Source organism: Panthera onca, chromosome E1, assembly GCF_046562875.1.
Source record: "Panthera onca isolate mPanOnc1 chromosome E1, mPanOnc1 haplotype 2, whole genome shotgun sequence".
Lineage (NCBI taxonomy): Eukaryota > Metazoa > Chordata > Mammalia > Carnivora > Felidae > Panthera > Panthera onca.
This window is the reverse complement of record NC_138352.1, coordinates 28,817,422-28,845,375: the sequence shown is the minus strand read 5'-3', so window position 1 is coordinate 28,845,375 and position 27,954 is coordinate 28,817,422. Positions and strand designations below refer to the sequence as shown.

Below are 27,954 nucleotides of genomic sequence, written 5' to 3'. Positions count from 1 at the left end.
AAATCAAAAAGAAGAAAAGTAAACGGGCAAAATCCTTAAACAGGCTCTTCACAAAATTGGATATCCAAATGGCTAAGAGTCTTTCGAAGAAGGCTCAACATCATCAGTCATCGGGCAAATGCAACTTAAAGCCACTGAAAGACCACTTGACAGTCACTCATCAGAATGGCTAAAGTTAAAAGATGCCAACACCAAATGGAACTCTCAAAATTACTATTAGGAGCATAAAATAGTATGGCCATCTTGGAAAAAGGTCTGACAGTGTCTCATAATTTGGTCTCATAAAAGGCAATTTCTCTTACACCTTCCATAAGACACAGCATTCTTGGTAAAGACCCAGCAGGAGTGCTACAATACAGACACTGACAGAGGTGTTCAAGAATGTGTTCAAAAGAGGTGTTCAAGATTTATTCGTAATGGTCAAAACCCGAAAGCAACCCGAGAGCAGACAAATAAATTACAGTGTGTGCCCACAATGGAATACCATTCAGTGATGACAAGATAACATGGATGAATCTCACAGATAATGTGGAACAAAAGACATTAGACACTAAAAAGTGCATACTATGATTCTGTTTATGTGAAATTCCAGAAAAATCAAACTAGTCAATGATGCTGGAAGTCAAGGACAGTCCTTACTTGAAAGCGTGGGCCACTGATTCGAAGAGCTGTGAGGGAACCATAAGTGTTCTCTGCCGTGATTTGGGTAGTGGTCATGTGGCAGTGACCTTCAAGCTTGCACCTTAATTAACAAACTAGTAAAGGGTAACCTGTAGTTCATGTGATTCATAAACAGCAGTGGGTGGGAGGGAGCACAGCTCCAAGTGTGAACACGATGAGGGTCGGTCAGAGGAAGGCTGGTCAAGTCCCCCTTTCGGAAAAGAAGTTTGCCACCACTGCCACCATTCCCACAGTCTTGTGAGTCCCTGCCCCTTTTCTGGGACTCAGTTTCCCCAGCTGTGGAGTGGATCCAGAGATCTCCACGGCTTCTTACACTTCTGTCTCTTTTGGGGTGAGGCGGTATTTCACCCCTATCCCGAACAGTCTTCTCAGGATTGTCCCTCCTCACCAGCCATACCTGCATAAGGGTCGGATAGGAAGCACCAAGCCTCCCAAGGTCCCAGCTGTGTGACCTCAAGGTCTTTCGGTGCCTCGGGCCTCTATTTCCTCATCTGTGAAATAGAGTCAAGCATACCTATTTTTCAGGCTTGTGATGAGAATTTTCACTGAGTGCAGGGAGTCGTTACTGAGCGCCCCCTGTAGCTTACCAGGGCTTTGCTATGCACACGCTGTGCACACAGCAAGTGCTTAATAAATGGTGGCTTCGAGAGGACGATTAGATTCCCCACGGGTTGTTACATCTTTTTGAGAAGGGGTCCGCGTGGGGGGCCCAAAGTTGCTTGCGGGTCAAACGCAAGAGGGGAAAGGGGTCCTGGCGCAGACGGGGAGCGCGTTGTTTTGTTTGCGGCGGCGAGTGGAACGCGGCCAGCGAGGCGCACGGCCCCTTTAAGAGTCGAATGGAATGTATCAAAACAAAAAGGTCGCGCGCCCACTGGCTGCGCGCCGCACGTGACCTCACAGCTGATTTCCTGGCCCCCCTCCTTTTTTTTTGTTGCTGCCGCCGCCGCGGCCGCCGCCGAGTGTCAGTTTCTGCGCCGCCGCCTGCGGTCTCCCGGCTGCGGGCTGCCGGCCGTCCCGAGTCTCCGTCCCCGCCGCAGCCGCCGCCGCCGCCGCCGCCGCGGGCCCGCGCACCGCTCCGCGCGCCCGGCCCTGCCGAGCAGGCGCGGGCCGCGGGTCCCAGCGGCCGCTGCCCGGCGCGCAGATGGCGCACTCGGCGGCCGCCGCGCCGCTGGGCGCGCTGGAGCAGGGCTGCCCCATCCGCGTGGAGCACGACCGCCGGCGCCGCCAGTTCACCGTCCGGCTCAACGGTAACGCGGCGTCCGGCCCGCCCCCGCCTTTTGTCTGCGAGCAAGCGGGGCCCGCCGAGGCCGCCCCCTAGCTGGGGCGCGCGCCCCCGGCCCGCGGCCCGGGAGGGGCGTCGCGAGCGCGCGCCGCGGGGTGGCCTCCGGCGGCCGCCGCTCGGGTGCTGCTCCGCCCGGCGCCCCGGGATCAGGCCGGGGGCTGCGCTCGCGGGCTTGGTGGGGGCGCGGCCGACTCGCGGGCTGGGGAGGAGCGGGCTGCCCGGGAGAGGCGCGCCCACGCGGAGCGCCCCGGGCAGGCGGGCAGGGGACTCCCCCTCCCCCCGGGAAGGCAAACGTAGAAGTAGGGCCAGCCCGGGTGTTCTGCGGCCGGCACCCTGCTTCAGCCACTCGGGACCCTCACCTGCTCGAGCGCGGCTGTTTTCCGGTGTTGGACACCCCCTGAGGGCTGCCGTCAGTGGTCCTGGAGTGTGGGTCAATGGGGACGTCTCCCCTTTCCCTGGGTGCTAAATGGCTTCTTGCCGCCCCCCGGACTTTAGCTTTCCTGCACCGACAGAGTTGGGAGAATCTTCTGAGCAGATCTAGGGCGGAGGGAGAGAGTGAAGTGTCTGCCCCGGTGGGGACGATGGAGGGGAAGGTGTCACCGTCACCGTCAGCCCCATTGGCTCTCAGGCTTTGGCCAAGTTGCCTCATCTGTGTGCCCCAGTTCCATCTTTGCGATGGTAATACCACCAGAGCACTCCTCTCCGCTGGTTGTAGGGATGAAATACAATAATGAGAGTGAAGAAGGCTTAGAATAGCGCCGGCGGCATAGAGCAAGTGCTGATCAGCGTGGACTGATCACTGTTTTTAAAACCAGAAAGTAAAGTCGAGTCTTCATTTCCTGTGAAGAAAGTTTCCACCACTTACTAACCCATACTCCCTCTCCGCTAAGAGGTCTGGGGGATTGAAAAAAGAATTTTAAAATCCAGGACCATGAGCTCCTTGTGCACCGCATTAATAACTTTTTCTTCCCTCCCAGCTGGGCCCCTCGAGGCAGTGTCCAAGCCGGAAGGGCCCTTAGGGGCCATTGTGCCCATTTCTGAGAAAGGAAGGCAGGGGATCAGAAAAGGGAAAGGCTTGCCTGAGGTCAGGCAGTAAGTTAGGGCAGAGCTGGGATAGAATCCTACCTGGTGTGACTCCTGGAATGGGCTTGTCCAGCCTGCCCTTGGAAGCAGTCAGGAAAGGCTGGGGCTGGGGCCTGGACATTTCTCAGGCCCTACCACATCCCTATTACACTATCCCGGTGGTGTGGGCACTATCACCTCCATATTATGGATGAGTAAACTGAGGTTTGAACCACAGGGACAGTGATTTGCTCCGCATTACCAAGTGCCAGAGCTCAAACCCAAATGACCCTACGCAGCGTTCTTTCCTTGTGGACCTAAGGCCTTTCACCGCCATGGTGCTCGCTGTGGCCTAGCTGGCCATGACACTCAGGGCTGGCCATTCCTGTGTGGAGGGTCCTTGGGGTTTTTCAGATCCTCTTTTCTGAGGTTCCAGAGAGGCCTCTGGTTCCCTTGGGGGCTTAAGAGGCTCGTCTATACATTCATAGAGACAGAAGAAAAAGGGAACATTTGGGGTTTTCCTTTTTTTTGCAAATCAGTACAGCCGAAGGATACCCCTCTAGAATTGGCTGTGGTCAAGGCTGGATGTGGGCCTGGCTTTCTTTCTAAACTTGCCTCCTTCCCTTCCCCAGATGGCTAAGTATAAAATGGCCTGGGCTCCCCGGCCAAGCCCCGGGAGGAGTGGGAGGCGGCCAGCTTCTCTCCAGCCTGCAAGGTGGGGTCTGGGTGTGTATATGGGGAGGGGATGGAGATCATCTCTCTCTGGGCCCAGTCCTGCCTCGGCTGCCGAGGGGAAACAGCCTGTCATGGCGGCTCCCGAACCGCAGAGCAAGCCCTGGAGACTGGCTCCTTGTGCCCCTTGAGAGACGTGAATGCCTAGGCGGACAGCCAGAGCAGCCCCAGGGCTCCTGGTGCAGGCTCTGGGGCCATCCCCCCTGGCAGAGCTGTGCTGATAAGCTTCCAGCAAGCTCTGGTTCTGGGTGAGGGAAGAGACTGAGCAGCTGCATTCAAGTCCTCGCGTTCAAGTCCACGAAGGCCCTGGGCATGTGAGGGGCGGGGGGAGGCGACACTGCTCTTCCCGTTTTGCGGATGAGGATGCTGAGATACAGGGAAGCGACCGACTTGCTCGAGGTCTTGTACCTGGGAAGGGAAGAGTTGGGATTCCTTCCAGAAGTCCTTATCGAGCACCTACCGGGTGCCGAGCATCATTCTAGGTGCTGAGTCCTCATGGGGCTGACAGTCTAAAGGGGTAGTGAACAGTGAAGAAAGCTTAAAGTGTCCTAGAAACCAAGGGCCTGGTGAGGAATAAAGCAGGGCAGCAGGAAGGCGTGTTGGGAAAGGGCCGCTGTTTAGAATCAGATGTCCAGAAGGGCCACTCTGGGAAGGTGCCATTTAAGTAAAGACATAAAGGAGGCAGGGAAGGGGGTTCTGAGTGGAAGAAGCAGCAAGAACGGGGGCCCTGCGTTGCCTGGTGTGTATCCAGAGAAATAGGGAGTGGAGTAATGGAGAGGAGGATTCGGGGATCGCAGCAGATAAGATCAAGAGGTCACGGGGTGGGGGGGGGGGGGGTACCAGGGCCACAGAAGCCACTGAGGACTTGGCTTTGACTCTGAGTGAGGTGGGTGCCTGGGAGGGTCCTGAGCGGAGGAGGCTAGACGGGATGTTCTGGGCTCCTTCCAGCTGCTCCCAGGGGACCAGACTGTGTGGGGCAAGATAGGAGCAGGGAGGTAGCTACTGCACTAGTCCGGACATTGCGAGGAGGGCTGGGGAGAAATGGCTGGGTCCTGAAGAGACGAAGAAGGATGCGTGGGTAGAGCATGAGATGATGCCGGAGCTCAGGCTTGTCCCCCACATCCAAGTTCTGAAACACTAGCTTGCGCATCCCCATTTCCCAGGAAACAAGGGCACACAGCCAGTGGGCATCTAAGCCAGAATTGAGCCCCCATCCCTGGCAGGTCCCTTCCTTGACCTCTCCTCTCCCCTCCCAGCCAGGGCCGAGTTTCCCACATGCTGCAAGTAGGAGGGTCATCTGGGGGGTCCTAGAATCCTGGTGCTTTCCACATCCTCTCTGACCCCCATTTTGCAGATGGGAAGACTAAGTCTCCAGAGAGTTGGCAGGTACCTAGAGCAGGGAGGACGGAGAGGATGCCTGCATTGGCGAGAGGACTAACCCAGTCTGTGGACGGACTCGCCTGGGGGACCCGCAGGCTCTGGCGTCATGTGCCTCCTGGCTGTGCTGGGTTCTGCCCCTCGCACTTCTCTGGGTCACAGCCCCGATGTCTAACCCGCCTCGAGCCACTGATGTGTAGCCCTTCCCCAAACCAGCCTCTGTATGTGCAGATGCCCAGAAAAGCCAGCCAGGTGCTTCTTGGGCCTGCCCCCCTGCTCTGGCACCCACTTGTCCTAAGTCTGCTACTTAGGCTCCCAGAGGGAGCAGAGGGCCTGGGTTCCGGCTTTGCCTCTGCTTCAGTTTCCTGACCTGTACAATGGGTGTTTGGATCCACCGGCCCCCGACTCAGCAGGGTTGGTGGCTCTCTCCAAAAGTCCCACATCTCCAACCCTGAATCCTGGCTCCTCCTTCCGGCCTGCCAGGGAAAAGAATTTCTCGGTGACCACTTCCCCTGATGGCTTCCCGGGGACCTCGGTCCTCAGTGGGGCCGGATGGAGGGTGCCAGAGTGGAGACACCCAGGGCAGGGCCCCATTAGCGGAACAGCTGTAACTTTCCTCAGAATCAGTTACAGTTCATGATCTCGATGTGATTCTGCGGTCCGGGAGGGTGGTACTGATTGTCCCAAGCAGGAGAGGTAAGGTCTTGGCCACAGAGGTCTCAGGATTGGCCTGAGGTCACCTGGCAAAGCTGGGACTGGAACTCAGGGCCCCACTCTGCCCTGGGCTTGTTCCTGTGGCCCCCCAATGGCGAGCACTGACCCCCTTGCTAGTGAGGCTTGGAGTTCTTGGCAGTTCATGGGACCTGGCCCAGATAAGGGTCTGGGGCCCAAGCAGGCGGCAAGAACAGTTCAACAAAGGCTGGGGGGTCAAGAGCTGGGTGTGTGTAAGGAGCCGCAAGGCCAGTGTGGCTGGACCAGGGCCCCACCAGGTGAGAGAAAGGATCCAGTGGGCGGACTCAGGGAAGCCGGTAAGGCAGCCGGAAGAGGGTGCCTGTGGACACGTGAGCACTGTCCAGATTCCAGGCACATTTTGAAGGTTATGTCCATGGACCTGCTGAAGGATCAGGTCAGAGTTTGAGAGGAAAGCGGGGCACAGAGGGCCCTGAGGATCTTGGCCTGAGCCACGGGAAGGTGGCCGTTTTCTGGGGCTCTCCAGGCGTCAGGTGTGGGTGGTTGGGACCAGGTGACCTTTGCTGCCTCTCTAAGGCCCAGGTGCCAGGCCACGGGCCAGGCTCCCCAAGACTGTTCACTAGGGGTCTCTGGGTCCTCCCCAGCCTGGAGTCCTGGGTCTGGCCAGTGGGAGAATTCAGTACAGAGCTTTTCCCTCACACATAGCCCACCCACCCTGGTGGCCCCAGATGCCTTTTTGTACCTCTTTCAGGTAGAAAACTCTCCTAAGTGAACTCAGCCCCACAGGCTGCCAGCCTGTGTGACTGCCTCTTGGAGCCTCACTTTCCCCATCTGTAAATGGGGCTGTAAGAACCTTACCCATTTTGTAAGACCGTGGAGAGGATTGGTGTGTGGAGAGAGCTGAGCACGGGGCTGCCCGTGGCAGGGCCCCACAGATGTGAGCTGCCTGTCATCTCCCTGAAGGCCAGCCTGGGAAAGCCAGGACCCCAAAGCACCTTCCTACTGCTCTCCCTCTTTCATTCGGTTTGCCCCCTCCCCAGCCACTGGTCCGAGAACGTTCCACCTCAGGGCCTTTGCACATGCTGTTCTTAACCACCTGGATAACTCAGCCCCCGCATCTCCTCTTGGATGGTTTGCCTCCTCCAGGTCTTTGCTCCAAAGAGGCCTCCCTGTATACTCTGTTTAAAATGGTAGGCCTTCCCTCTTTGCTGTCCAACTGCTGGCCTCGAGTCTTTTATTACGGTGGTTTTGTTTCTCTGTCTTCCTCCACGAAGGCAGGGTCAGTCCGTTTTCTTCACTGCTGCATGCATAGCATTCAAAACCCTGCCTGACACATAGTAGACCCTCTGTGAGTTTTGGGGTAATTAAATGGCCAGGACAGGCAGACAGCTCCTCCAGTGAATGGTGACCAGCTCGGGCCCAAAATAGCCTCCTGGTCTCTGCTCTCCTGTACTGGGTGAGCTGGAGTAACTCCAACAGATGCAGGAGCTGAGAACCAAGTCCCTTGCGACACAGCTGGGGCAGGCTGCCGTGGAGGCCACAGCTGGACCCTGGCCACAGCTCAGCCGGCAGAGCCACAGTTGGGACACAAGGAGGAGATGTTGGGGGTCTGGAGGTGGGGGGGGGGGGAAGCAGAACTGGGGCCACCATCACTGGGGCTGAGAAGGGGAAAGGGTGTTCCAGGCAGAAGGAACTGCCAAGGCAAAGGCCCGGCGGCAGGAGGCATGTTGAGGGCGGGGGGGGGGGGGGGGGGCGGGGGGGGGGCGGGGAGAGAACTGGGCTGAGGCTCCGGAGGCCTGGGTGGCAGTTTCCCCTGGCACTCGCTGTGGTACTTGGATCTCTGGAGCTCAGTTTCCCCATCTGGAAATTGGAAGATGAATTGTAGCCTCCCTCCTGGAGCTCTGGGGAGAAACAGAAAGCCTCCCGCATGGGATCGGGCCCTGGTGCAGTGTCCGACTCGCTGCAAGACCCTGGTCTGGTCATTTCTATCTCTAGGCCTGTCCGTCTTCCACACCCGCCATAGACGGGGAGCCCAGACGGCACTAGGGGCGAATTCTCCGGGATGCTTTAAAGTTAAAACACATGGAAGACAATTCGCTTTTAAAAATTAGAAAGATAGGGGTGCCTGGGTGGCTCAGTGGGTTGAGCGTCCAAGTTTGGCTCAGGTCATGATCTCACGGTTTATGGGTTCGAGCCCCACATTGGGCCGTGTGCTGTCAGCGTGGAGCCGGCTTTGAATCTTCTGTCCCCACCCCTTCACCCTCTCGTGCTCACTCTATCTCAAAAATAAAATTTTAAAAACGTTACAAAAATTAGAGAAAGACACTTGGCACTGACATGTTTTCTTTTAGGGGCAGCGATTTGTGTTTTCTAATCTCAGGGCCTTTGCATTGACTGCACCCTCTGCCTGTCCCTCCCTCAAGCACCCCCTCGACTCAGAGGTTTTCTTGGAGGGATCTCCCCAGACTGCCCCCCTGGCTAAATGGCCCCATCTTGCCCCCAACCCACTTTACTTTTTCCTTCGCACACTTGAAACTGTCTGAAATGATAAACCGTGGAGTTGTTCTCAACTCTTGTTTCTCTCACTTACCACGTCCGAGTCATCGGCACATCGGCACATCCTGCTGGCCACACCTGCAAAACACCCTCAGACTCTGATCCCTTCTCGCACCCCCACCGCCCCCACCCGGGTCTGTGTCCCCATCATCACTCACCTGGACTAGTGCAGCAGCCGCCTCAGCTGTCTCCCTGCTCCTGCCCCCGGTCTGTTCTCCTGTTCTCGAGGCTGCCGGACGGATTCCACAAAGTCATGAGTCACCTCCTGCCCCTCCTCTGCCCACGACCCTCCTATGGCTCACAGCTCACAGAGATCTAAGAGGCTCTGCGGGACCTGTTCCTGTCACCTCCCTATTCTCACCTTCTCCCGCTTTGCCCACACTGCTCCGGCCACCCCAGCCTCCTCACTGTCCCTCAAACACACCACACCCACTCCTGCTTCAGAGCCTTTACGCCAGCTGTTCCCTCCGCCAAAACACTGTTCCCCGAGACGACCTGGGGCTGACTCCCTCTGCTCCTTCCTGTCTCTACCAAACACTCCCTCTGCCCCACCCTCTGCCACGCTACACATTAACTTGTTTTCCTTGTTTATTCTCTGTCTCCCCCTCTAGCCATTTCCACTAGGGCAGGGCTCTTTGTCTGGCTTGCTTGTGGGTGAGTCCCAGTATCAGAAACAGTGCCTGGGGCTCAGTAAACATGTGCTGAGTGGAATGGATGGATACATGGTTGAACGGACAGGTGGACCGATAGGACGGCTGGGGACTAGATGGGTGGCTGCATGGCTGAGATGGCTGTGTAGGTGGATGAGTGGGTAGATGGACGGCTGGTGCTGAGGTTGCTACTCAGAGCGTTTCGTAGAGACGACCTCGCTTAGTCGTCCAACTACGTGTGAGGAGTGCTTTCTCATATCCCCACTTTATGGATGAGGAAACTGAGGCACAGAGACATTATTCAGGATCCGACTCTAGCAGCGTGCCTCCAAATGCCCGTCCCTCCACCATTTGCCTGAGTCAGGCCCCGAGAGTCGTCACAGCCTCACCTGTTCACCACCCTCCGTCCGCAGGCTGTCACGACCGGGCCGTCCTGCTGTATGAGTACGTGGGCAAGCGGATCGTGGACCTACAGCACACGGAGGTCCCCGACGCCTACCGCGGGCGCGGCATTGCCAAGCACCTCGCCAAGGTAGGGGGCGCGGAGGGTGAAGGGTGGGGAGAGGGAGCCGCCCCCGCGTTCAGCTAAACCATGGTCCCGGGGGCTGATCGGGGCCTGTGTCTTGGCTGACGTGTAGATGGGTGCCCCCCGCCCCGGCCAACAGGTTACAGCTGGGATTATGCAGGTGTCAGGCAGCACACTTTGCCTTCCCCCAGCTCCTCTGGGGCCCGGGTTTCTGTAGAGCTAAGCCTCCTGGCCACTGATGCCTGCCGTGCGTCAGGAGCTCACTGGCTGGGGCCCCAGCACCCGGCATATAGTCCATGGGCGCTCAGTAAATCCTTCCTGAACAAGTGGATAAATGAACGTTCGGGTACATTGGCTTGTGCCGCAACCCCCAACCCCAGCCCCTTCATCCAAAAGCCCCTCGGACCCCAGGCCGGCTGGAGAGCACGTTTGGGCTTCATGCGGGGAACTGCAGCCTGGAACGGAACGGCCTTCCGTTCGTTCTCCCGAGGGCCACTCCAGGCCCACGTTCCCTCCGCCCGTCCTTCGAACCTCCACCCCGACCTCGGGCCTCTGTTCCTCCTCCAGCCTCTGCCCTGGTTTAGTTGCTGACCGGGGCCAGCAGCTTGTGCCTCCTGAGTATTTCAGACATGGCTGTCTTCTTCCTTTAAGTGGGACAAGCTGTCAGTTGGTGTGGGGGGGCTGTCCCGTGTTACTGAGGAGGAAACCCCGGGAGTTACCCACCTGGGTAGAGGGGAGGTGGGCCTTGGAGCGGGGTGCACCCCTCCCTCACGGCCTCGGCCAGCCACGGGACCTGCTGGAGGCCCCGTCCGGGACTCCCCTGAGCTGTGCCTGCCGAGGGCACCAAGTGTTCACCGTGTGGCCTCTGACGGGTACCTTGTTGGGGCTTCGGTTTCTTTTTCTGCGAAACGGGAGCAGAGACTGGAGTCTTGTCTCTTGAGGGTCTCAGGTAGTGAGTCCTGAGACGGGGTGTGGACGGTGAGATGCACCAAGGCCTGCTCGGGCACGTGGGGCTGGAGGGTCACGCTGGCCAACCTGGAAGCACGGGGTCCCTGGTAGGTGCTCAGTAAATGCTGCTCCCCTTTCATCAGACCAGCCAACCCCACCCGGGCTGTCTTCCACTTTGTTTCAGCAAACGTTTATTAAACACCAGCCGTGTGCAGCATCCTGCCAGGCACCAGAGGCAGGGCGTGCACCAGACAGGCCCTCGTTCTCCGTCTCGTGAGCTCGTTGGTGCACACAACCACAGCCACAGATGAAGGCCACACACTGGCACCCTCATCGCTTCCCCCACGATTGGCTTTGGGAGCCCTGTAAGAACTAAGCGTGACCTCTGCTGGGTGCGGGGGGCCCTGGGGCGCCCCTGACCCAGCCTGAGGGTAAGGTTCCAGAAGGAGGCATCAAATGAGTGGCCACGTGGAGATGAGGGAAAAGGCACTGTAGGCGGCAGGTGCCTTGGGAGCATGGAGGCCCTGAGCTCAGCCGGGGCAGGTGCATTGGGTGACAGGTGTCCTGGTGGCTGGGGGGGAGGGGCGGGGAAGGAGGGGACGGGCCAGACCGGCCACGGGGAGGGGGTTCTCCTCCATGTCCACCCGATGCCGTTCACGAGCACAGAGCTGTGCCCGCGTGGCTGCCTGGGTAGAGACTCCCTCCCAGGGCGGTTTTGAGCGGGGCCTCTGGATCCAGTCCTGGCCTGTTCACTTCACTGCCGTGTGGCCTCGGGCAGCGTACCAAAGCTTTCTGCCTCGGTTGCCCCAACTGGAAGAGGAGGGTGGCGGCAGCACCTCCCACCTTCCGTTGCAGACCAGGCAGAGCCAGCTCCCGCCCTCGGGGTCGGGGAGCGGCCCGGGAAGCGCGGCGGCAGGGGTGCGGGCTCCGGGCACTGACCGCCTTTCTCTCCGCCCTGCCTGCCAGGCCGCTCTGGACTTCGTAGTGGAGGAGGACCTGCGGGCCCATCTCACGTGCTGGTACATCCAGAAGTACGTCAAGGAGAACCCCCTGCCGCAGTACCTGGAGCGCCTGCAGCCATAACCCCGGCCCCGCAGGGCGGGAGCCCTCCTTGCCAGACCTCTCCTCACGGCCTTCGCCCTGGCCCTCCGCGTGCTCTCAGGAAACCCGCCCCCGCCCCGGGGGACAGACTCAGAGTTATTTTTGTAAGGACACTCACCTGTGGCCCCTGGAGGCCGCTGGCCGAGGATGGGCAGTGGTCCAGCTACCCCGGTAAAGGGGAGGCCGGGCAGCCGAGGGTCCGGCCGCTCCCCCTCCTCAGACGCTGGCTGGCTTCTCAGAAGGCCACCCGGGCCGTTTGCGGGCAGGCTTGCGAGGGCCTGCCGCCAGGACCGGAGTGTGCTCAGGGGCGTCCCGTGGCCAGTCTGGCTCCCCCCTGCTGTTCCCAGCTCTGTGATTGGCAGTAGGGCCAATTTGGGGCCCCGTCTGCCACCACCTACGTCTGTGTCCTTTCTGCAGATGAGGAGGGTGTCCCCCCGAGGGGAGAGGTGCAATAAGAAACCTCGTGTGCCAACTTCCCGGGGGCGTAGCACCGAGCCACGGCTGCCACCAGCACTGCCCCTTCTCTTCCTCCAGCTCGTGTGCCCTGGCGCCGGGGGGCAGGCCAGGGCGAGGGGCGAGCCTCCTTCATGTGCAGAGCCCGGAATGGGTGCACACGTGAGCACACATGCACACGCACACACGTGCACGCACACACACGCATATGCGCACACACACAGGACACTATGTGCAGGGCTGTGCGTCAGCGGAGGGAGCGCTGGGTGTTCTCTCCGTGGTACCTGTTCCCTTCACTCCTTGCCCCCTGGCCTGTCAGCTCTGCAGGAAATCGACACCCACCCGCTACCCGCCCCCACCCTCCGTTTGCCCCGTCTGCCTGGAGCCAGCTCCAGGTGTGGCCCGAGCAACCAAGCACTGGGAAGCCCCCCTTCACCAGCCCCTTGGCCACCCGCAGGGTGGGCTTTCTCAGAGATGACCCTTTGGAGCTCGAATGGGAGGGAGGCGAACTGTCCTCAAGGAACCGTCCTCAGCACCCAATGGGAAGAAACATTTCTGCAGAGGGATTTCCTTCATGGCCGCTGGATGTCAGAGCTGCTTTTCTCTTTCTTGGCAAGCTGGTGGCCGGGCACGTTCTGTGGCCTGGCTAGAATTCCGGGGTTCCTCCCAGACCAACTTTCCTGGCCTGGGAGGTGCACACCAGCACCCTTTGTTCTGCCGGCCTTGTGAGCTGGTTAGAGCTCGGGGTCCTGACCTGTGCCCTACTTCCCACAAGGTCAAATCCATGCCCGCTCCTCTGTGGGGCTGGAGGGCGACCCTGGGGTCAGAGTCCCTCTGGGGCTGAGATGTCAGTTAACAGCACATCTGGAGGGGTATCCTGTCCCCTTCGGGCCTCCGACTGGGGGAGGGTTTGGGGAGGTGTGTGTGTTCGGGGTACTGGTTGCCAGGTGACCCCTCCCTTTTCTGTGACTCGCCACGGCATCCACTGGCCTGCGGTCGGCCTTTTCCGCTCACCTCTTCGCTTCCAGTCTCTGCACCAAGCTCACCGCTACCACCGCAGCAGCTCAGGGGCCACCTCAGACGTTTGCACAGACACCTTCTCACCCAGTGGCAGGAACGTCTAGATCAGCAGGTGCACAGAGGCCCGACAGCCTGCCCACTGGGGGTCCCTGAGCCCCAGAGAGGCACTGCCCTTAGCATCCCCCACCCACTCCACGTGCCAGCCCCCAACCCCACCCCGGCCTCCAAGGATTCCCCGAGGGCTGAGGACACCCCTCACTTTCCCACCGTGCTCCTCAGCTCTGTTTGCGAAGGGCTACCGCGAGGAGTCAGAGAATCGCCTAGGCCTCCGCTGGGCTGGCAGTCCCTGGACAGGAAGAACCCAGCAGGAAGTAGGCTCAGCTGCCGAGTCCCCTCCGAGGCTGGGGGTATCGCATCCCTGGTGCGGTCTGAGGAAAGAGCAGGCTGTAGGCCCAAGAATGGACAGATGGGCCAGTCCAGGAGCCGGGCCTTCTCCCTCTGACTCCTGAGGCAATGCGGTTGGGGGTCCCCTCCCACTCCCCACCCACACATGCCTTCCCAAGGTCAAGCACAGACTCAGTCGTGAAAACTCCTCCCCAGTAGCTCAGCAAGCTGGTGCTGCTTCCCTCCCTGGTCTGCAGGGTGATGTGGGTACCAGGAGGGTACTTGGCCCCAGGGTCCCCCCGGCCCATCCACAGGAGGGTGCCCTGCAGCAGTGGCACACGGGACCCCAGGGCCTACAGGAGCAGAGAGCCAGGTGGCATCAGGAGGGAGCAGCCCTGTTCCAGTCCCCAGTGTGTCCCAGCCCGAACCTGTGTTCTTACAGCAGGTGATGTGCCACACTGGCCAGCACACACACAAAACACTTAGTACTTGAACCAGGGGAAATGCAGGGTCTCGGGGGCCGTCTACAGCCCTGGGCCCAGGAACAGCTCGTCCCCAGTTCCTGCAGGAGCAACCTGGAGCCTCCTCAACTCCGGCTGCCTTAAAGGACAATTGCCCCCCCTACGGGGCCCTCAGCCTTCAGCGGAGTCTCAAAGCAACAGCCTGCTCTCTGAGGCTGGGACCCCGCGGTCTGCAGCAGACGCGGGCCCTGGAGCCCCCAGCCCACCTCCACCGGCCTGCCCCGGTGCTACTCAGTCTGTTCCAGCGTCACCCCCACCCATCCGGGGAGTTCCAGGAGCCCTTCCTCAGGAGGCGGGTCACGCGGGCCGGTCCTTGCACCACCCTGCAGGGGCAGGGGGACACTTAGGGATCCCACCCGGGCCCCCCTTCCAGCAGATCTCCCCCAAAGGCCCCGCGCTGTCCTGCCGTGTCTCGCTTTGTGGGTTTTTCTTGCCCAGTCAAAATAGGGGGTAACTCATGTGCCTTTCCTACTCAGGACCTGTTCCGTGTGGTGTCTGGGCCAAGGCTGGTCTCCAGACCTGCTCCCTTTTGTTATTTTTCAAGCTCCTGAACAGATTGCATGGCATACATTTCAATAAAAGGTGTGATGTGGCGTGCGGGCCCCAGGACTGCTAGATGCGACAGCGTGGGTGCTCACAGGCCAGGGTGGGGGGCGGCATCTTGCGCCTTCCCCACAGCAGTCTGATCCCTGGCCCCCTTCTACCTGTTCGATTCGGGAGCCATGGGGTGTGAGGAAGGAAGGGAGAGCAGGCCTGGCAGGCGGTCTCCATTCTGTCCCTGGTCCCTGGCGTTCAGCCGCTTATTTAATGAGCAGCAAAGCCCCCATTTTCAGGTAAGGAGCTCGCGACAGGCACCAGGGCTTGGCTAAGGTCTCCCGGCCAGACACCGGTGGTGTCAGGATCCGGGGACTTTGTCATCCTTTCCCGTGCCGCAGCTCCCACCTCCTGAGGCCACGGCCGTGCTCTCAACACGGCCAGCAGGGCGGCTGGACGGGGGTTACCAGGAAAAGGCTGTGAGGTCCCGTCACCTCACGTCAGCTACTGCTCTCAGGCATGGCCCTCTCCCCGCCAAAGAGCCTTGTCAGGAAATCCTGGTCCAGTGGTACGGGCCTCTGGGGTAAGCCGGGCACTGTGCCCGAGGACTGTGTGGCCCCGTCGTGTGTGTGTCCCGCTCCCTACCCACGACGCCACTGCCCGGGGAGGGCGGGACCCTCGAGTGGGAAGTTTTTCTCCTAGTCCTCACTCGGAATTACGGTGCTAGTCCGAACAAAACGGGAAGGCACCACGATCACCAGGCCCTTCAGAGTTTCCGACCGGCTTCGTCGTCACAGCCATGCCGTGAGATCCCGGTTCTTAGGCCTGTTTTACGGATGAGGAAACTGAGGCTCAGAAGGGGGGAGTCACTAGGCTGCAGCCCACATAGCTAGAGAGCAGGGGAACCAGGATCCACACCTAGCTCCTGCCCTCCTTATGCTACTGTGCTTGTGTGTCATGAGATCTTACTTTAGGTGACAAATGGTAACCGAGGGCAATACACAGATAACTCTTCTGGCAGCTTCTCTGCTCGTTTGGAAGGCTGAGGATGGTTCCGTGCTGAGCTACGAGGGGCATCACTAATCGGGGGGCCCAGCGGGCGTGAGAAGACATCACGTGCAGCTGGGGCATGACGTTCAAGCATTCGCTCACATTGTCCCTTCCTCAGTTCAGGATTCTCTAATCTGCTCAAGTCCAGCCAAGTGTCCCTTGTGCTATTCTCAGGGCCCCGCTCCTTCCGAGTCAGCACCGTAAAGTGCACGTCAGAGTCTGGCGAGGCTGTGAACGCGACAGACTTGTCACCACAACCAGCGAGATCCCATCCGGGGTTCTGTTTGCAGTCGTATCCGGCCGACAGCTACACGATATCAAAGACGGGCTTTTCTGGCCTCGGACGCTTTGTGGTTTGGTACCTGTGCCTCAAGCCGAGCCCTGGGTTTTCCTCCCTCTGACTCCAGCGCAGCCCCCGCTGCCAGCCCATACCAGAGCATCTGCGCCTGTGGTCCCCATCACGGTGACTGGGGACAGCAGCCAGGGGGGCTCCAGGCCCCGCCTTCCGGCAGCGAGGTCATGCCTGCGCTCCAGCGCAGCCGGGGCCCGGCTCCCCGATCCTCGGAGGCCGTAGCCCGTCCCAAGAACAACAGCGGTCAGTGGAGAGTCAGCAAAACTGACTCTAGGTGCTTCAGACAGGGGGGATTTCGTGCGGGGACTGGTTACCAAACCATAGGAAGGATGAGAGGAGACAGCGTGAGAAGATGACCCAGTGACCCGAAGAGTAGCAAGTGTGGGAAGCTACCGGTGGGAGCCGGTGACGGAGTGTCGCCGCAAGCTGCGATCACTGGGCCCCTGGAAGGGCTTCGCTGCCCAAACAAAACCCCGGAGTACAGGCCCGCGGGTCCCCGCCGCCACCGCCGCTAAAAACACCCCCCATATCCAGAGACTCCTTCACTGCCTTCTAGTCTCCTGCCAGCGCCTCCCTGGGGCAGAAATGACCGGGCAGCCCAATGCTAAGGGCTCTGGGAAGTGGGGCTTGCAGGCATGTCCTCCCTGCGTGATCCAGGGGAGGAAGGGACGTGGATGCACGCAGACAAGTAGCCGGGATAAAATATTCTTGCCAGCTCGGGGCGGGGCACCTGCCATCACGCCAGGCCATCTAGACGCCAAGGGCTGAAGCCGGCATGATCGAGAATGACAGGTCCCAATGCCAAGCCGACGCAGAAAGGCTGTTGGAATGGCCACTCCCATGCGGAGGCCCTCAGTCCTCACGACGGTGGCGCCCCAGGGGCTGGCGTGTCATGAGCCTGTAGGAGGTGAAGGGGGACGCTGGCAGGCCGCGAATCAGGGAGTTGGATGGGAGACCTGGGGGTTGAGGTCCGGCAACCTCCTGGATCAGGGAGAGGCTGGAAGGCGGGAGGTCACGGGAGGATCCTTCAAGAGGCTTCTTTCTACAGACTGTCCAGATGTGAGAGGCACTCCACGATGAAGTCACACGTCAGATGTGGGAAGATGCCGAGACAGGACAGGAATAAGCCTCTCCGTGGTCATTCTGGAATCTAGAATAAAAAGAGTCGGGGAATAAGAATTCACTGGTGTTTCATCTGCTAAGACAAAACGGCCAACTAAAGATAACAGCCACTTGCCCTCGTTGAAATTTCCCAAGACGCCCGTGAAGGGACAGTCCTCCTTTTCCACGTGGAGACCCCACAGTTCAGAATGCCAGTCCCATTCCCACGTGGAGTAGCCGTTATGTGTCCCCTGAGGACATAAGGGTGAGCAAGGCGGATGGGGCTCCATCTTCAGGGGACCCACAGTGCGTGGCAGAGGGCCCTGGAAGGCTCTCTTGAAGAAGGAATATCTAGCTTGAAAGCTCAAAAAGGTGGGCTTTGTGAAGGGATCAGCGCACAGGCCCCACACGACATGGTCCCCACGGCCTCTGACCTCATCCCCCCCACTCTGTAAGCCACACGGGCTCCCCCGCCACCGCTGTTCCTCATGCCTGCGAAGTCACTCCCACCTCAGGGCCTTTGCACATGCTGTTCCGTGTGCACGGAATGCTCTTCCCCCAGACATCCTCAGGTGTCCCTCCCTTGCCTCCTTCAGGTCTGTGCCCAACCGTCACCTTTTCAGTGAGGCCTCCTTTCCCAGAGCCTACCCTGCCTTTCATGTTGCTACCTACCCATCCTGACTCCCTTACCCCTTCTCCACTTTTCCCGGTCATCGCTCACCTCTTACATTGCATACATACCCGCTTTGTTTGGGATTGTTTGTTATTTTCTGTCTGCATCTCGCTGCAAAATACAAGCCCCGCGAAGACAGTATTGTTTGTTTTCCATGTTGCTCGTTTTGGTATGCTCGTTTGGAGATCAGATCAGTGCCTGGCACAGGTTTAAGGCTCAACGATACTTGCTGGATGGTCGGATGGATGGATGGCTGGATGGACAGATGGGCAGACAGATGGAACAGTCGGGAGAGAAAGCTCTGAGTAGACCAAACAGCATGAGCAAAGGCCCAACAGCGAGGTGGCTTAGGGCATCTTTTGAAGTTGCCGGAAGTGAGGGAGTGAGGAAAGGAGCCTGGGGAGGTGGGCGGGCCAGATGACGGAGAGCCTTGAGGTGTGGCGGAGGCTGCTCGCAACTGAATCTGTCTCCACTCGCGGACACACAGCTGCTGCACCTACCGGCCTCCGCGTGGCTGGCGTGTCCCTGGGCCTGAGTCCTGGCCAATGGAACATGTGTGGAAATGAGCTGGGCTCCTCCCAGGCTCTGTCCTTCTCATTCCACTGCTGGATGCAGTCGATGGCAAGAGTTTGGGGACGGTGAATCCACTCGTAAAGACCACAGGTCCCTGAACTGCTGCATGGAGACGAGGCCCCTGCCAAAACCAAACTCTTAACTGGGCTTGGGCCGAGCTGCATTTGGGGGCGTGTTTGTTATACCAAATAGTGCGCCAAAGGCGTCTTCAAGTAGGGCGCCTCCAGGATCTACAGCCGGAAATTCGTAGCACGGGCTCAGTGGTCAGGCAGCGGGGACATATTACTGCAGAGTGGGAAGCTGAGGACTCATGTTCTGCAGGGGCCAAATGTTTGTGAACACCATCCCCTGCGGTGCCTTGGGGGGCAGACCGGGCACCCACCCTGTGGCTCCGGGGGGGGGGGGGGGGTGTCCGGTGAAACAAGCTGGATACCCACGCATGTGGCTTTTTCCTTCAGCTCGAGGCGAGACGTGAGGGATACAGGTCTGCAGCCAGAAGAAAGGTGGGTGAAAGCGTCGGAGGCCTTGCAGTTGGAAAAGGCACCTGCTACCGGCCCCAAATAGCAGGGAATAAAACCGAAAACGTTTGAGCCAACAACCTTCTCGGTTCTGTGGGCAAAGGCCTCGGCCGCAGGCCAAGCTCAGGGGAAGTGTTGACTTGGCCTGCTCGCTAATTGTCTGAGAGGCTCGGGAGGTGAAGCATCAGTAAACTGAGACAGAGACAGACGAGTGATTAGAGAGCAAAGCAAAGAAGCCTCCAGAAAGCTATGTTAAAAAGAGAACCTCAGGTGTAGTCCCCTGGAACTTCCTGAAAGGAGAGCTCCCTACATTTTGGAGGAAATCGCTCTTGCCAAAGAAGCCACGAGCCTGCGGTTTGACCCCCGAGCCACGCCTGTGTGGGCAGGCTGCACAAAGTGTACAGACTCCTCCTCGGAGAAAACGGGCCTGGGAGGGTCCTCCCAGAGAGCAGAGCCGGGGCGGGGGGACCCCCGATGCCTGCTCCCTGGATCCCACCGTCGCTGGCCTGGTGCTGCCGCGTGCTCTCCCTTGTTCTGATGAGTTTTACCCACATTCATCCCGTCCCTGTCCCACATCTCATTCTGGTTCAGAGCAGGTAGTAACTTGGCTCTTACTTCTAGATCCCGGGCTGCCGCAGGTGGAGAACACGGTGCATCCCTAAGAGATAGGAGGCCTCGAGCGGAAACGGGGTGTGGCGTGAGGGTGTGCCCCTGGTGGAGGGTGGTGCGAGCCGAGAAGGGGGACGCTACCTCTGGGTCGCCAGAGGGCAGATTGTTGCGGGGACTCAGTAATTCACCAAAACTTCATTTCCTACCCTTCCTGGACAGACTGCACTTCCCGGCCTCCTAGGTGGTTAATGGCAGAAGTGGACGGAGGCTTTCAGAAGGTGGGGCTTCCCCCCCCCCCGGCCCCACCTTCCCCTTCAGGAAGCAGCTGGCTGCGGGGAGGGAGAACCCAGCTTGTACATCTGATCTCTGAGGCATTGTGCAGTCTCTCTGTTAGACTAACAGAGAGGCCCGGTCCGGTCAGGCATTTCGATTTGTTGCTGAGGCTTATGGGGAGTCATCGAAGGGTTATAAGCAGGGAAGTGCCATGTTCATTTTTATCTTATGTTATTTTTAATGTTTATTTATTTTTTAGACAGAGATAGAGCGTGAGCAGGTAGGGGAAGAGAGAGGGAGACACAGAACCCGAAGCAGGCTCCAGGCTCTGAGCTGTCAGCATAGAGCCCGACGCGGGGCTCGAACCCACGAACCGTGAGATCAGGACGTGAGCCGAAGTCAGAGGCTTCACCGACTGAGCCACCCAGGCGCCCCAGCCATGTTCATATTTATTTTAAAGGAATCTTGGCGGCTGCAGTGTGGAGAAAGGATTGCAAGGTGAAGGCTGTGGGTAGGAAGGCAGCTTAGGAGGGCAGGACAGAACCTAGGCCACAACAGGGGCGGTAAGACAGAGAAACTAGTGGGTTTGGAGTGTTTCCGTCACCTGTCCCAGAATCCCACAGCTGACGAGTGGCAGGGTAGGGATTCAAAATGGAGTCTGTCTGGGCGGAAGAGGGCCCCATGTGGTGTGTGTGTGTGTGTATGTGTGTGTGTACACATGGCCCCCAGATTCCATCTGCACTACAGCCAGCCTAGGCCGGAGCCCAGCATCCCTTGCCTGACCATATGGTCTCCCAGCCAGAAAGATCTTTCTAAGACCTCAGATCACGTCTCTGTCCTGCTCCAAACACTCCACTGCCCTCCCGCTGCGCGAAGGGTACCATCCGAGGGACCCGAAGCAGCCCCTGCTCCCCCCGTGTCCCTCACGTTCCTCCCACTTCAGCCGCACTGGCCTTGTTTCAGTTCTTCAGATCCTTCGAGTCTGTCCTTGCCTCAGGGCCTTCGTACTTCTGTCCCCTCTACCTGAAAGCCTCTTCCTCCACACATCACCATAATTTAATCTTGTCATTTAGATCTGTTGTCATTAGACAGGTGTTCAGCTGTTAGGAAAACCCAACTCACAGGGGCATTTCCTTTGTCTTATGTACTAGAAAGTCTGGAGGAGGAAGGTCCGGGGCTTGTGCGGTGGTGCTGTGAGGTTACTGAAGGCCCAGGCTCTTCATCGTCTACATCCCCTTTCTATGTTGACTTTTGCCCTCCTGATTGTTGCTTCCTGGCCACAAAATGGCTCCCGTACCTGCAGGCATCACAGCCATATTCTAGGCAAGAGGAAAGGTGGATGCTGCCCTTCCTGACCTCGCCATCTAATGGTGCCTCCCTGGGCACCCTTCACCTCATTTTCCCCATCTTATTCTGATCCTGCACCACTACTTGGAGTTTTCTTCCTTGCGTCCTTGCTTGTTGACCAACTCTTGCCACTGAAATAAAAGCTCCCAAAGAGCAGGACTGCACCCACCTTGTGCATTGCCAGCCGACCCCCCCCCCCCGCCGCCCCCCGCTGCCGCACAGTCTTTGGAGCGTAGGAATGTTTGTCGAATGAGCGAACAGTTAAGTCCCCTCTAGGGGCCAGAGTCAGGACGCAAACCCAGGTCTCCCACTTCACGGGCTCGGACATCTCACGGAGTGTCTCTGGGACCCTCTCTGTGAGGAATCCAGGCAGCCCAGTCTATTTGCAGGTCCAGGCATATGAACAAGGAGCCTGTGTTTTCAGGCCTGGATACAGAGAGAGAGAGAGAGAGAGAGAGAGGGAAATCCTCCCCTGCCCCCCACTGGGATTTGGGGAGTGCTCCTTACTTAGCGTGAGGCTGTATTTCCTCAAAGGCTGGCTGGCCAGCAAGGTGGTCCTGGGTCGTACGGAGCCCAGAGTTAAATGGCAACATCTCACCTAGGGGGCAAGTGCCCCCCTTTCTGAGGGAGCTTTAGGGGAGCGACAATATCTAACTAGAATCTAATAACCTTTTTTTGTTGTTTTTATTGTATTTATTTTTGTAAGGTCCCGCATATGATACAGACATTACATTTGGATAGTCACATAGAGTTTCCCATTTAAATAAATATATTTCAGTGCTCAAAGAGTGAACCCATCAAGGAGCACTAGTGTGGGTGGACTAAGGGTCTGGCACAAATGCCGATCATCACTTCTACCTGCTTCCAGAACATTTTCATCCCACTGTTTTAATGGCCAAATAATACTCCATCGTGTGGGTTTATCCATTCATCCGTGGGTAGTTCCATCGTTTGGTGACTGTGAATAGTGCTGGCAAGAGCACGGGTGCCCTTTAGACAGCTTCGCGCGCAGCCATCCGCCAGCCCACAGCAGCCCAACCCACGGGACCCAGGGCAAGTGTCGTCACCCCACACGTCCTTGTCCCGAATCAATGTTCCTTTGGATCTCCAACTTCTTTTAGGCTGGATGTTGGCAACGGTCACCGCAGGGCACAGAGACTTGCTACGTACGGTGGCCTCAGTCCAAACTAGGCAACAGTGTGTTTCTGGGCAGAGTTGTGTCACCCCAAAATTCATATGTTGAAGTCCGGGACCTCAGAATGGGGCTGTATTTGGAGATAGTCTTCAAAGAGGCAAGTGAGGTGAAATGAGGTCACATGGGTGGCCCTGACCCGATCTGACTGGCTACTTCAGAAGAAGAGAAAATCTGGACCCACAAGGAGACACTAGGAGAGTGTGTGTGTGTGTGTGCGCGCGCGCGTGCACAGAGGGTCATGTGAGGACCGGTCTGTAGTACTTTGTTGTGGCAGCCCTAGCGAATGAATACACAGTATGTTTCAATGTCCTGGGAATATATCCTGAATTGCCTCCCTTCCCCTGCCATCCCCCAGCCCCAGCCCGGCTGTGAAATCAACATGCGAACGGATGTCTCGCCTACCTCACGCTCCCGAGGGAGGTGCAGGCCATACGATGCACTGCAAAAAGGCACCATTATTAGCAAACCATCTTGGCCCAGTTTGCCTATTTCCTCCTCATATCAACACGGGAACGTTCCCATAGGGGCGCCCGGGTGGCCCAGTTGGTTCAGCATCCGACTCAGGTCAGGATTACACGGTTCACGGGATCAAGCCCCACACCGGGCTCTGCGGTGACAGCACAGAGCCTGCTTGGGATTCTCTCTCTCTTTCCCTCCCCCCTCCCCCGCTCACATGTGCGCTCGCTCTCTCTAAATGAATTAACGAACTTAAAAAACCAACACTGGAATGTCACCCGTTCGCGTCACCCTTCGGTATCCTTGCCCCATCTGCCCCAGCCCTGACCTAGGGCTGATGGAAGGCAGCGGCCTCATCCATTTATTCCTCTGTCTCCAGGGCTTTTTCACAACCTGGCACAGAGCAGGTGCTCAGCAAGGATTAGGTGACAAATGAGCGAGTGACATACCTCCCATGGATCATCACAACCGCTAAGTAGGCTCACCGCTCATGCTGACCGCTATCAATCTCCACCAAGAAGATAAATTAGGAGCGATCTGTGCCTTTCCCAGACTCGCTGCGTGAAGCTGTGGCAACTGTTTTATCTTAACGGGCGTGAACGGCATGTGCCGGGGGTTCCCAAAGAGTGCGGTTTCTGCACACACACCAGGGCCTTTTCTGCATCCGAGGTGGCCTGCCGATGGGTGGGATGACGGAGGCTCCCCAGGAACATCCTGGAAGGACACTGGCCAGCTGCAGTTGGGCTAACGACTGGGCTTTTGCAGCAGGGAGCACAGGTAGGCCCGCTTTTGTCTCACCAAGTGGAGAGCTGTGCCAAAAGGAGTTTAGGAAGGGGCTGTTCCAGCTGCCTACTGCTGCGTAACCAGCCACTTCACGGAGGCATAGAGCAGCAGCCATTTGATCCTGCTCACGCAGTCTGTGGGTCAGGAATCCAGACAGGGCACAGCAGGGAGGGCTTATCTCTGTCCCTCCACGTCTGGGGCCTCCATGGGGGCGGCGTGAAGAGGGTGCCGGTGATGCTTCGGGAAAACAGCCCCCGCTGGTGGGAGCGGAGGGCGGTCGGGCCGTATTTATCACAGTGACAAGCGCCCACAGCCTTTGACCCAGCAAGTTCCCTTTCGGAAATGATCCCACAGGAAGACATGCGCACGGGCACTAGGAAGTTGTGCAAGCGCGCGCACCGCAGCCCTCTCGGAAACGGTGAAAGACTCCGGGAGGCTGGCTAGGAAAAGCATGGTTCTGGTAAAACAAAGTGGTGTGTGCTGAGAGCGACCTCCAAGATTCGGTGGAGAGAGAAACGCGAGTCCCGGAGCTGTGTGCGTGGCACGCACCCTGTGGGTCAAAGAAAACAGTTGTTTTGAATAGACGTATACCCTTGCCCCGGTCTGGACGATCCGTAGACACAGAAGAAAGGGACCAGCGATAGCTTTAGGAGGAGTCAAGGATGAGGCAATGAGAAGACAGGATACGAGAAACTTATTTTTGCCGCACATTGCTTTGCAATTTGAATTCGATGGGTGAATACATGACCCATTCGGAATTAAAATTCTATTTTAAAAATGCTCATTTTTGATGCCTCACATCAGAAGTTCAGACCTTCACGTTAAAATATTATACTAAAGGTGTTTATATAAAGGTGTTTAGTATAATATAATATATTATACTAAAGGTGTTTCTGTTTGCCTTTCCCGCATGCCTACTACGTGCTATGAAGCCTCCGTGCAGTAATTTGTTGAACACATACTTGTTTCCCTCCTCGTACAGAAGTGTGCAGTGGCTGGTGTGGGAATGGTGTCTGTGGTTCCCATCCTGCACTTGCCTGTTTAGGCTCTTCTTCGCAGCCAGGACCGGGAGCCTGCAAACCTCATTTCCCAGATGCCCTGGTCAGGTGACCCTGCCTCCAGGAGGCACCAGCAGGGCTTCAGAAGACAGGAGGGAGGGAGGAGCCATCCCAGCCCAGGATTCTGGCGGCCCCTCAGGCCCTGGTGGTGACAGCAGCTGTGTGACAGTAGCACCCCTGAGGGTGTGGCTCTCAATTCCTGCTCGAGCAAGCAGGAATCACAGTTCTGGGAAATGTTATTTCTCCTTTTGCTCCTCTGGTCTTAGGGGCCACAGCCGCTCCCTCCAGTTACTAATCTGTGCGTGTCCTCATTGTTCCCTGGCTCCTCCTGCCCTCCCAACACCCCTGTAAACAATGCCCTGTATTACATTCCTTCTGCCTGAAATACCTAGGGTGGCTTTCCCCACCCCCTAACTAGACACTAACACACAGGTAAAATTACGCCCATTTTACAGATGAGAACACTGAAATTCAGACAGAGGAAGTGACTTAACCAAAGGCAAACCCAGCACCTCTCCTCCCTCACCATGCTCCGGGTATCCTCATCTCATTTCTGGGACACATCAAGCTTGCTCACACTCCAGAGCCTTCACACCTCTTCTCTTGTGCAGAACATTCTGTCGCTAGTTCTACATGTGCACATGGTTTCTCTTCATTCAGGTCCTGTGCAAACGTCACCTCTTGAGAGAGAGCTCCTGTAGCCACCCACAATCCCCAAGCCACTCTACATCACCCTGCTTGATTTCTTCTTAGAAATTCTCTGAAAATATTTACTCACACTGGAAAGCCCATGAGACCAGGAACGGTGCTTACCTTACTAAATGCTGTCTCTGGTGCCTGAGAGCACCCGGCACTGAATGTGCACTCAATACTTGTTGGCTCTAAAAATGAATGAGTGAAAAGGGTGCACGAGAAGTGCCATTATTTTTGAGCACCAGCGAGGCCCCGCCTTTCCCACCGGCTGGTTGTCTGCTAGCAGTTCAGGGGTCTCTTCAGGAGGCTCCACTGCGCGGGAGGCCACAGGAATTTCAATTCCCACCATTCAGGATGTACCCTCAGTAACTGGGTGCTCAGTTGCTACGAGCTGAGTGAACCAGCCTCCCTATGAACCTTCCCGAAGGTGTCTGTGCACTATCAGTGATCAAGAGGCAACATTCTGGGGGTGAGGGCAGGATCTCAGCTCAAGTCAGCAGATTGGAAGCAGATGGCCTGCCAGGAGTTAAGCGCAAGAGCCAGGGAGATGGGAAGATCATGCTAGGTCCACAGCTGTTGGAGCACTTAACATTTCCTCTGTGCTTTAGACGCTGGCCTGGAACCGGTCCTCATTGACGAAGGTGGCGTTTCCAGAGCTTTTCCTGAGAGGCGCCATAGCATGGTGTGATCTCTGCAATCAGACAGCTTGGGTTCAATTCCTGGCACCATTCTAGACCCGGCAGGCAGGGTGACCTTGGAAAGTCACTTGGGCGGTTCCCTCATTTGCACAATGAGAATGCTGATAACACTTTCACAAGGCTGTTGTGAAGATGAGAAGAGTTAAATCACTCACCATGTGACACTTGGAACACGTAACACTTTGAACAGGGCTGGGCACACATAGCCATCAGCTGTTCTTGTCACCTTATCTAACATTTATGGATAAGTTCCACACACGTATCATCCTATATCGTGTCCATAGCAGTCGTGTGAGGAGAGCTGCTAATATCACCGCTGCCTGGCCAACAAGGAAGCTGTGAGAAGCAGGTTATAGAAGCAGCCCCGGATCCAGAATGGGGGAGCCATGCTTCAAACCCAGCTGTTCTAGAATCCCCAGAAACCCTCTTAATCACCACACCGGGCTGGAGAAAACGGGCCTATCTGTATAACTGCTCAGAGGTCTCCAGCAGCGTGTTACACATCGGGACTCTGAGGCAAGGTTGTGTGACCCAACGAGAAGAGCAGATAGTTCTGAGGGACCAGACTCAAGTCTAAAGGATAGTTGGCGGGGGGAACGGACAAAGGATTGTTGGCTGGGAGAGAAAGAATTTTAGGGAAATCATGAAACAACTAGGGACCTACAAATGTTCTGAATTCGCCAGCCTGGCAAGTTCCAGGCAAGGAGAGGCAGTTGAACCTGGCCAGTTAGACAACCTCCAAACCACGAAGGGGCTTCCAGATTGCGCTAAGGAGCTTGAATTTCATCGCATAGGTGATGAGGGACTGTGAGAGGATTTCAAGCATTTAAATCTACCGCAGAATGTGAGCTGGAAGGAAATACTGATGAATCCTCAGTGGTAAAAGTGCCTTCTACACCTGCCAACCCCCTGCCCAGGCTTGCTGAGCTCCTCCAGAGTTGGATGCTGGGAGCGCTGTGCTTCTTCCTGTCTCCGAATCTGGACATTTTGACATATTAAGAGGTGCTCAAGTATTTATGGAGCCCCCTAATGTGTCTGGCAACGTTGTCTGTGGAAAGCAGGAGAGGGACTATAAGTTCAAACACTGCAAAGGTTCCGCCCAAATAGCCCAAAGGTTCACGGGAGCCGCATCTAGGAATCCGTGGTTTCCATTTAGTCTCTCCTGACTTTACAGCAGCCTCCAGGCAGGGAAATGCCAGGTCCTGTGCAGGGATCCCGTCGGGGGCGGCGGGGGTGTTGCCCCCCATATACCTTCAAAGACACGGAAATATGCGATTATGCTCACGTCCCCGCACCAAGACACGAGTGGGAGGCGTGGTGGAGACCAAAGGGCCTAAGTTGGCCCACCTAAAATCGGCTTTTCTCTCTACGGGACCATGTTTCTTTCATAGCAATGATCGCGTGTTGTAGTTCTTCCTCTTCTCTGCTTTGAGATTCTCAATTCCAACAGTCTGCAAGCAGGGACTTTCGTGGCAGCAGGGACCGCGTCCGTCCTGTCCCCAGAGCATCCTGGGAGTCCAGAGCATTTGGGGGAATGGAGCGGGAGTAGCGAGGGCCTCCGAGAAGGGCCGGTGGCGCCTCGGGCCCCTCGGTGACCTTAGTGGACAGAGGCGGCTGTGAAGGGCAGATCGGGCCACCTTCGCGGAGGGCGAGACCGAGGCGCCGGCTGGACGCGCCGGCTGCGGGGCGGGCGCGAGGGCGGCGAGCGCGGGTAGGACCGACAAGCGACAGGCGGGCCTCACAGCAAGCGCGGCGCCGCTCGGCGACTGCAGCGGGCAGCGCCGGGACGCCTCCCGCGTGGCGCTCTGGGAGTTGTAGGCACTTTCCTTTCCACTCTCCTTCCGCGCTTTGCTCTTGAAGCCCAAGGCCGTACTAACGGGTGGGCGCCTGTAACTCCTAGCCTGTGAATTTTGGGAATTTTAATTTCTAAAAAGGTGTCCTGAATAGAACTCCTCCCAGAGTGCCTCCTTCTACTGGAAGGTTTGAGGACTACATTTCCCAGGCGACGTCAAGGAGGCGGTGCTTCCGGCGCGCGCGATGCATTTTGGACATTGTAGT

General features: G+C 57.6%; 1 protein-coding gene and 1 long non-coding RNA gene across 6 annotated transcripts; one reads left to right on the top strand and one right to left on the bottom strand.

Moving 5' to 3' along the window:
* The first annotated feature begins 1,617 nt into the window (after positions 1-1,617).
* On the top strand, positions 1,618-14,576 carry NATD1 (N-acetyltransferase domain containing 1). 3 transcript variants are annotated; one of them, XR_009614441.3, is made up of 4 exons: positions 1,618-1,928; positions 9,444-9,562; positions 10,689-10,935; positions 11,471-11,584. XR_009614441.3 is itself a non-coding variant. In XM_060647061.3 (3 exons), the coding sequence occupies exons 1-3, from the start codon at positions 1,823-1,825 to the stop codon at positions 11,585-11,587; spliced, it is 342 nt and encodes a 113-aa protein (XP_060503044.2). In that variant the 5' UTR covers positions 1,640-1,822; the 3' UTR covers positions 11,588-14,576. The 3 variants fall into 3 exon arrangements, 1 of the variants encoding a protein (XP_060503044.2); XR_009614442.3 differs by having other exon boundaries at positions 10,689-10,869; positions 11,471-11,581; XM_060647061.3 differs by lacking the exon at positions 10,689-10,935 and having other exon boundaries at positions 1,640-1,928; positions 11,471-14,576.
* A 4,853-nt stretch (positions 14,577-19,429) lies between these two features.
* LOC144614360 (uncharacterized) lies at positions 19,430-27,838 on the bottom strand. 3 transcript variants are annotated; one of them, XR_013552076.2, is made up of 3 exons: positions 25,319-27,838; positions 23,150-25,168; positions 19,430-21,439 (listed from the first exon to the last, which is right to left on the bottom strand). It is a non-coding gene; the product is annotated as an uncharacterized LOC144614360 (long non-coding RNA). The 3 variants fall into 3 exon arrangements; XR_013552078.2 differs by having other exon boundaries at positions 19,430-23,997; positions 24,410-25,168; XR_013552077.2 differs by having other exon boundaries at positions 19,430-25,168; positions 25,319-26,017; positions 26,561-27,831.
* Positions 27,839-27,954: the final 116 nt, after the last annotated feature.

Bases quoted from the DNA above. Each gene is read 5' to 3' on its own strand.
- NATD1 (XM_060647061.3), top strand. From the start codon at position 1,823: ATGGCGCACTCGGCGGCCGCCGCGCCGCTGGGCGCGCTGGAGCAGGGC. The intron at 1,929-9,443 runs GTAACGCGGCGT...CTCCGTCCGCAG, and splicing joins GTTCACCGTCCGGCTCAACG to GCTGTCACGACCGGGCCGTC. The intron at 9,563-11,470 runs GTAGGGGGCGCG...CCTGCCTGCCAG, and splicing joins TTGCCAAGCACCTCGCCAAG to GCCGCTCTGGACTTCGTAGT.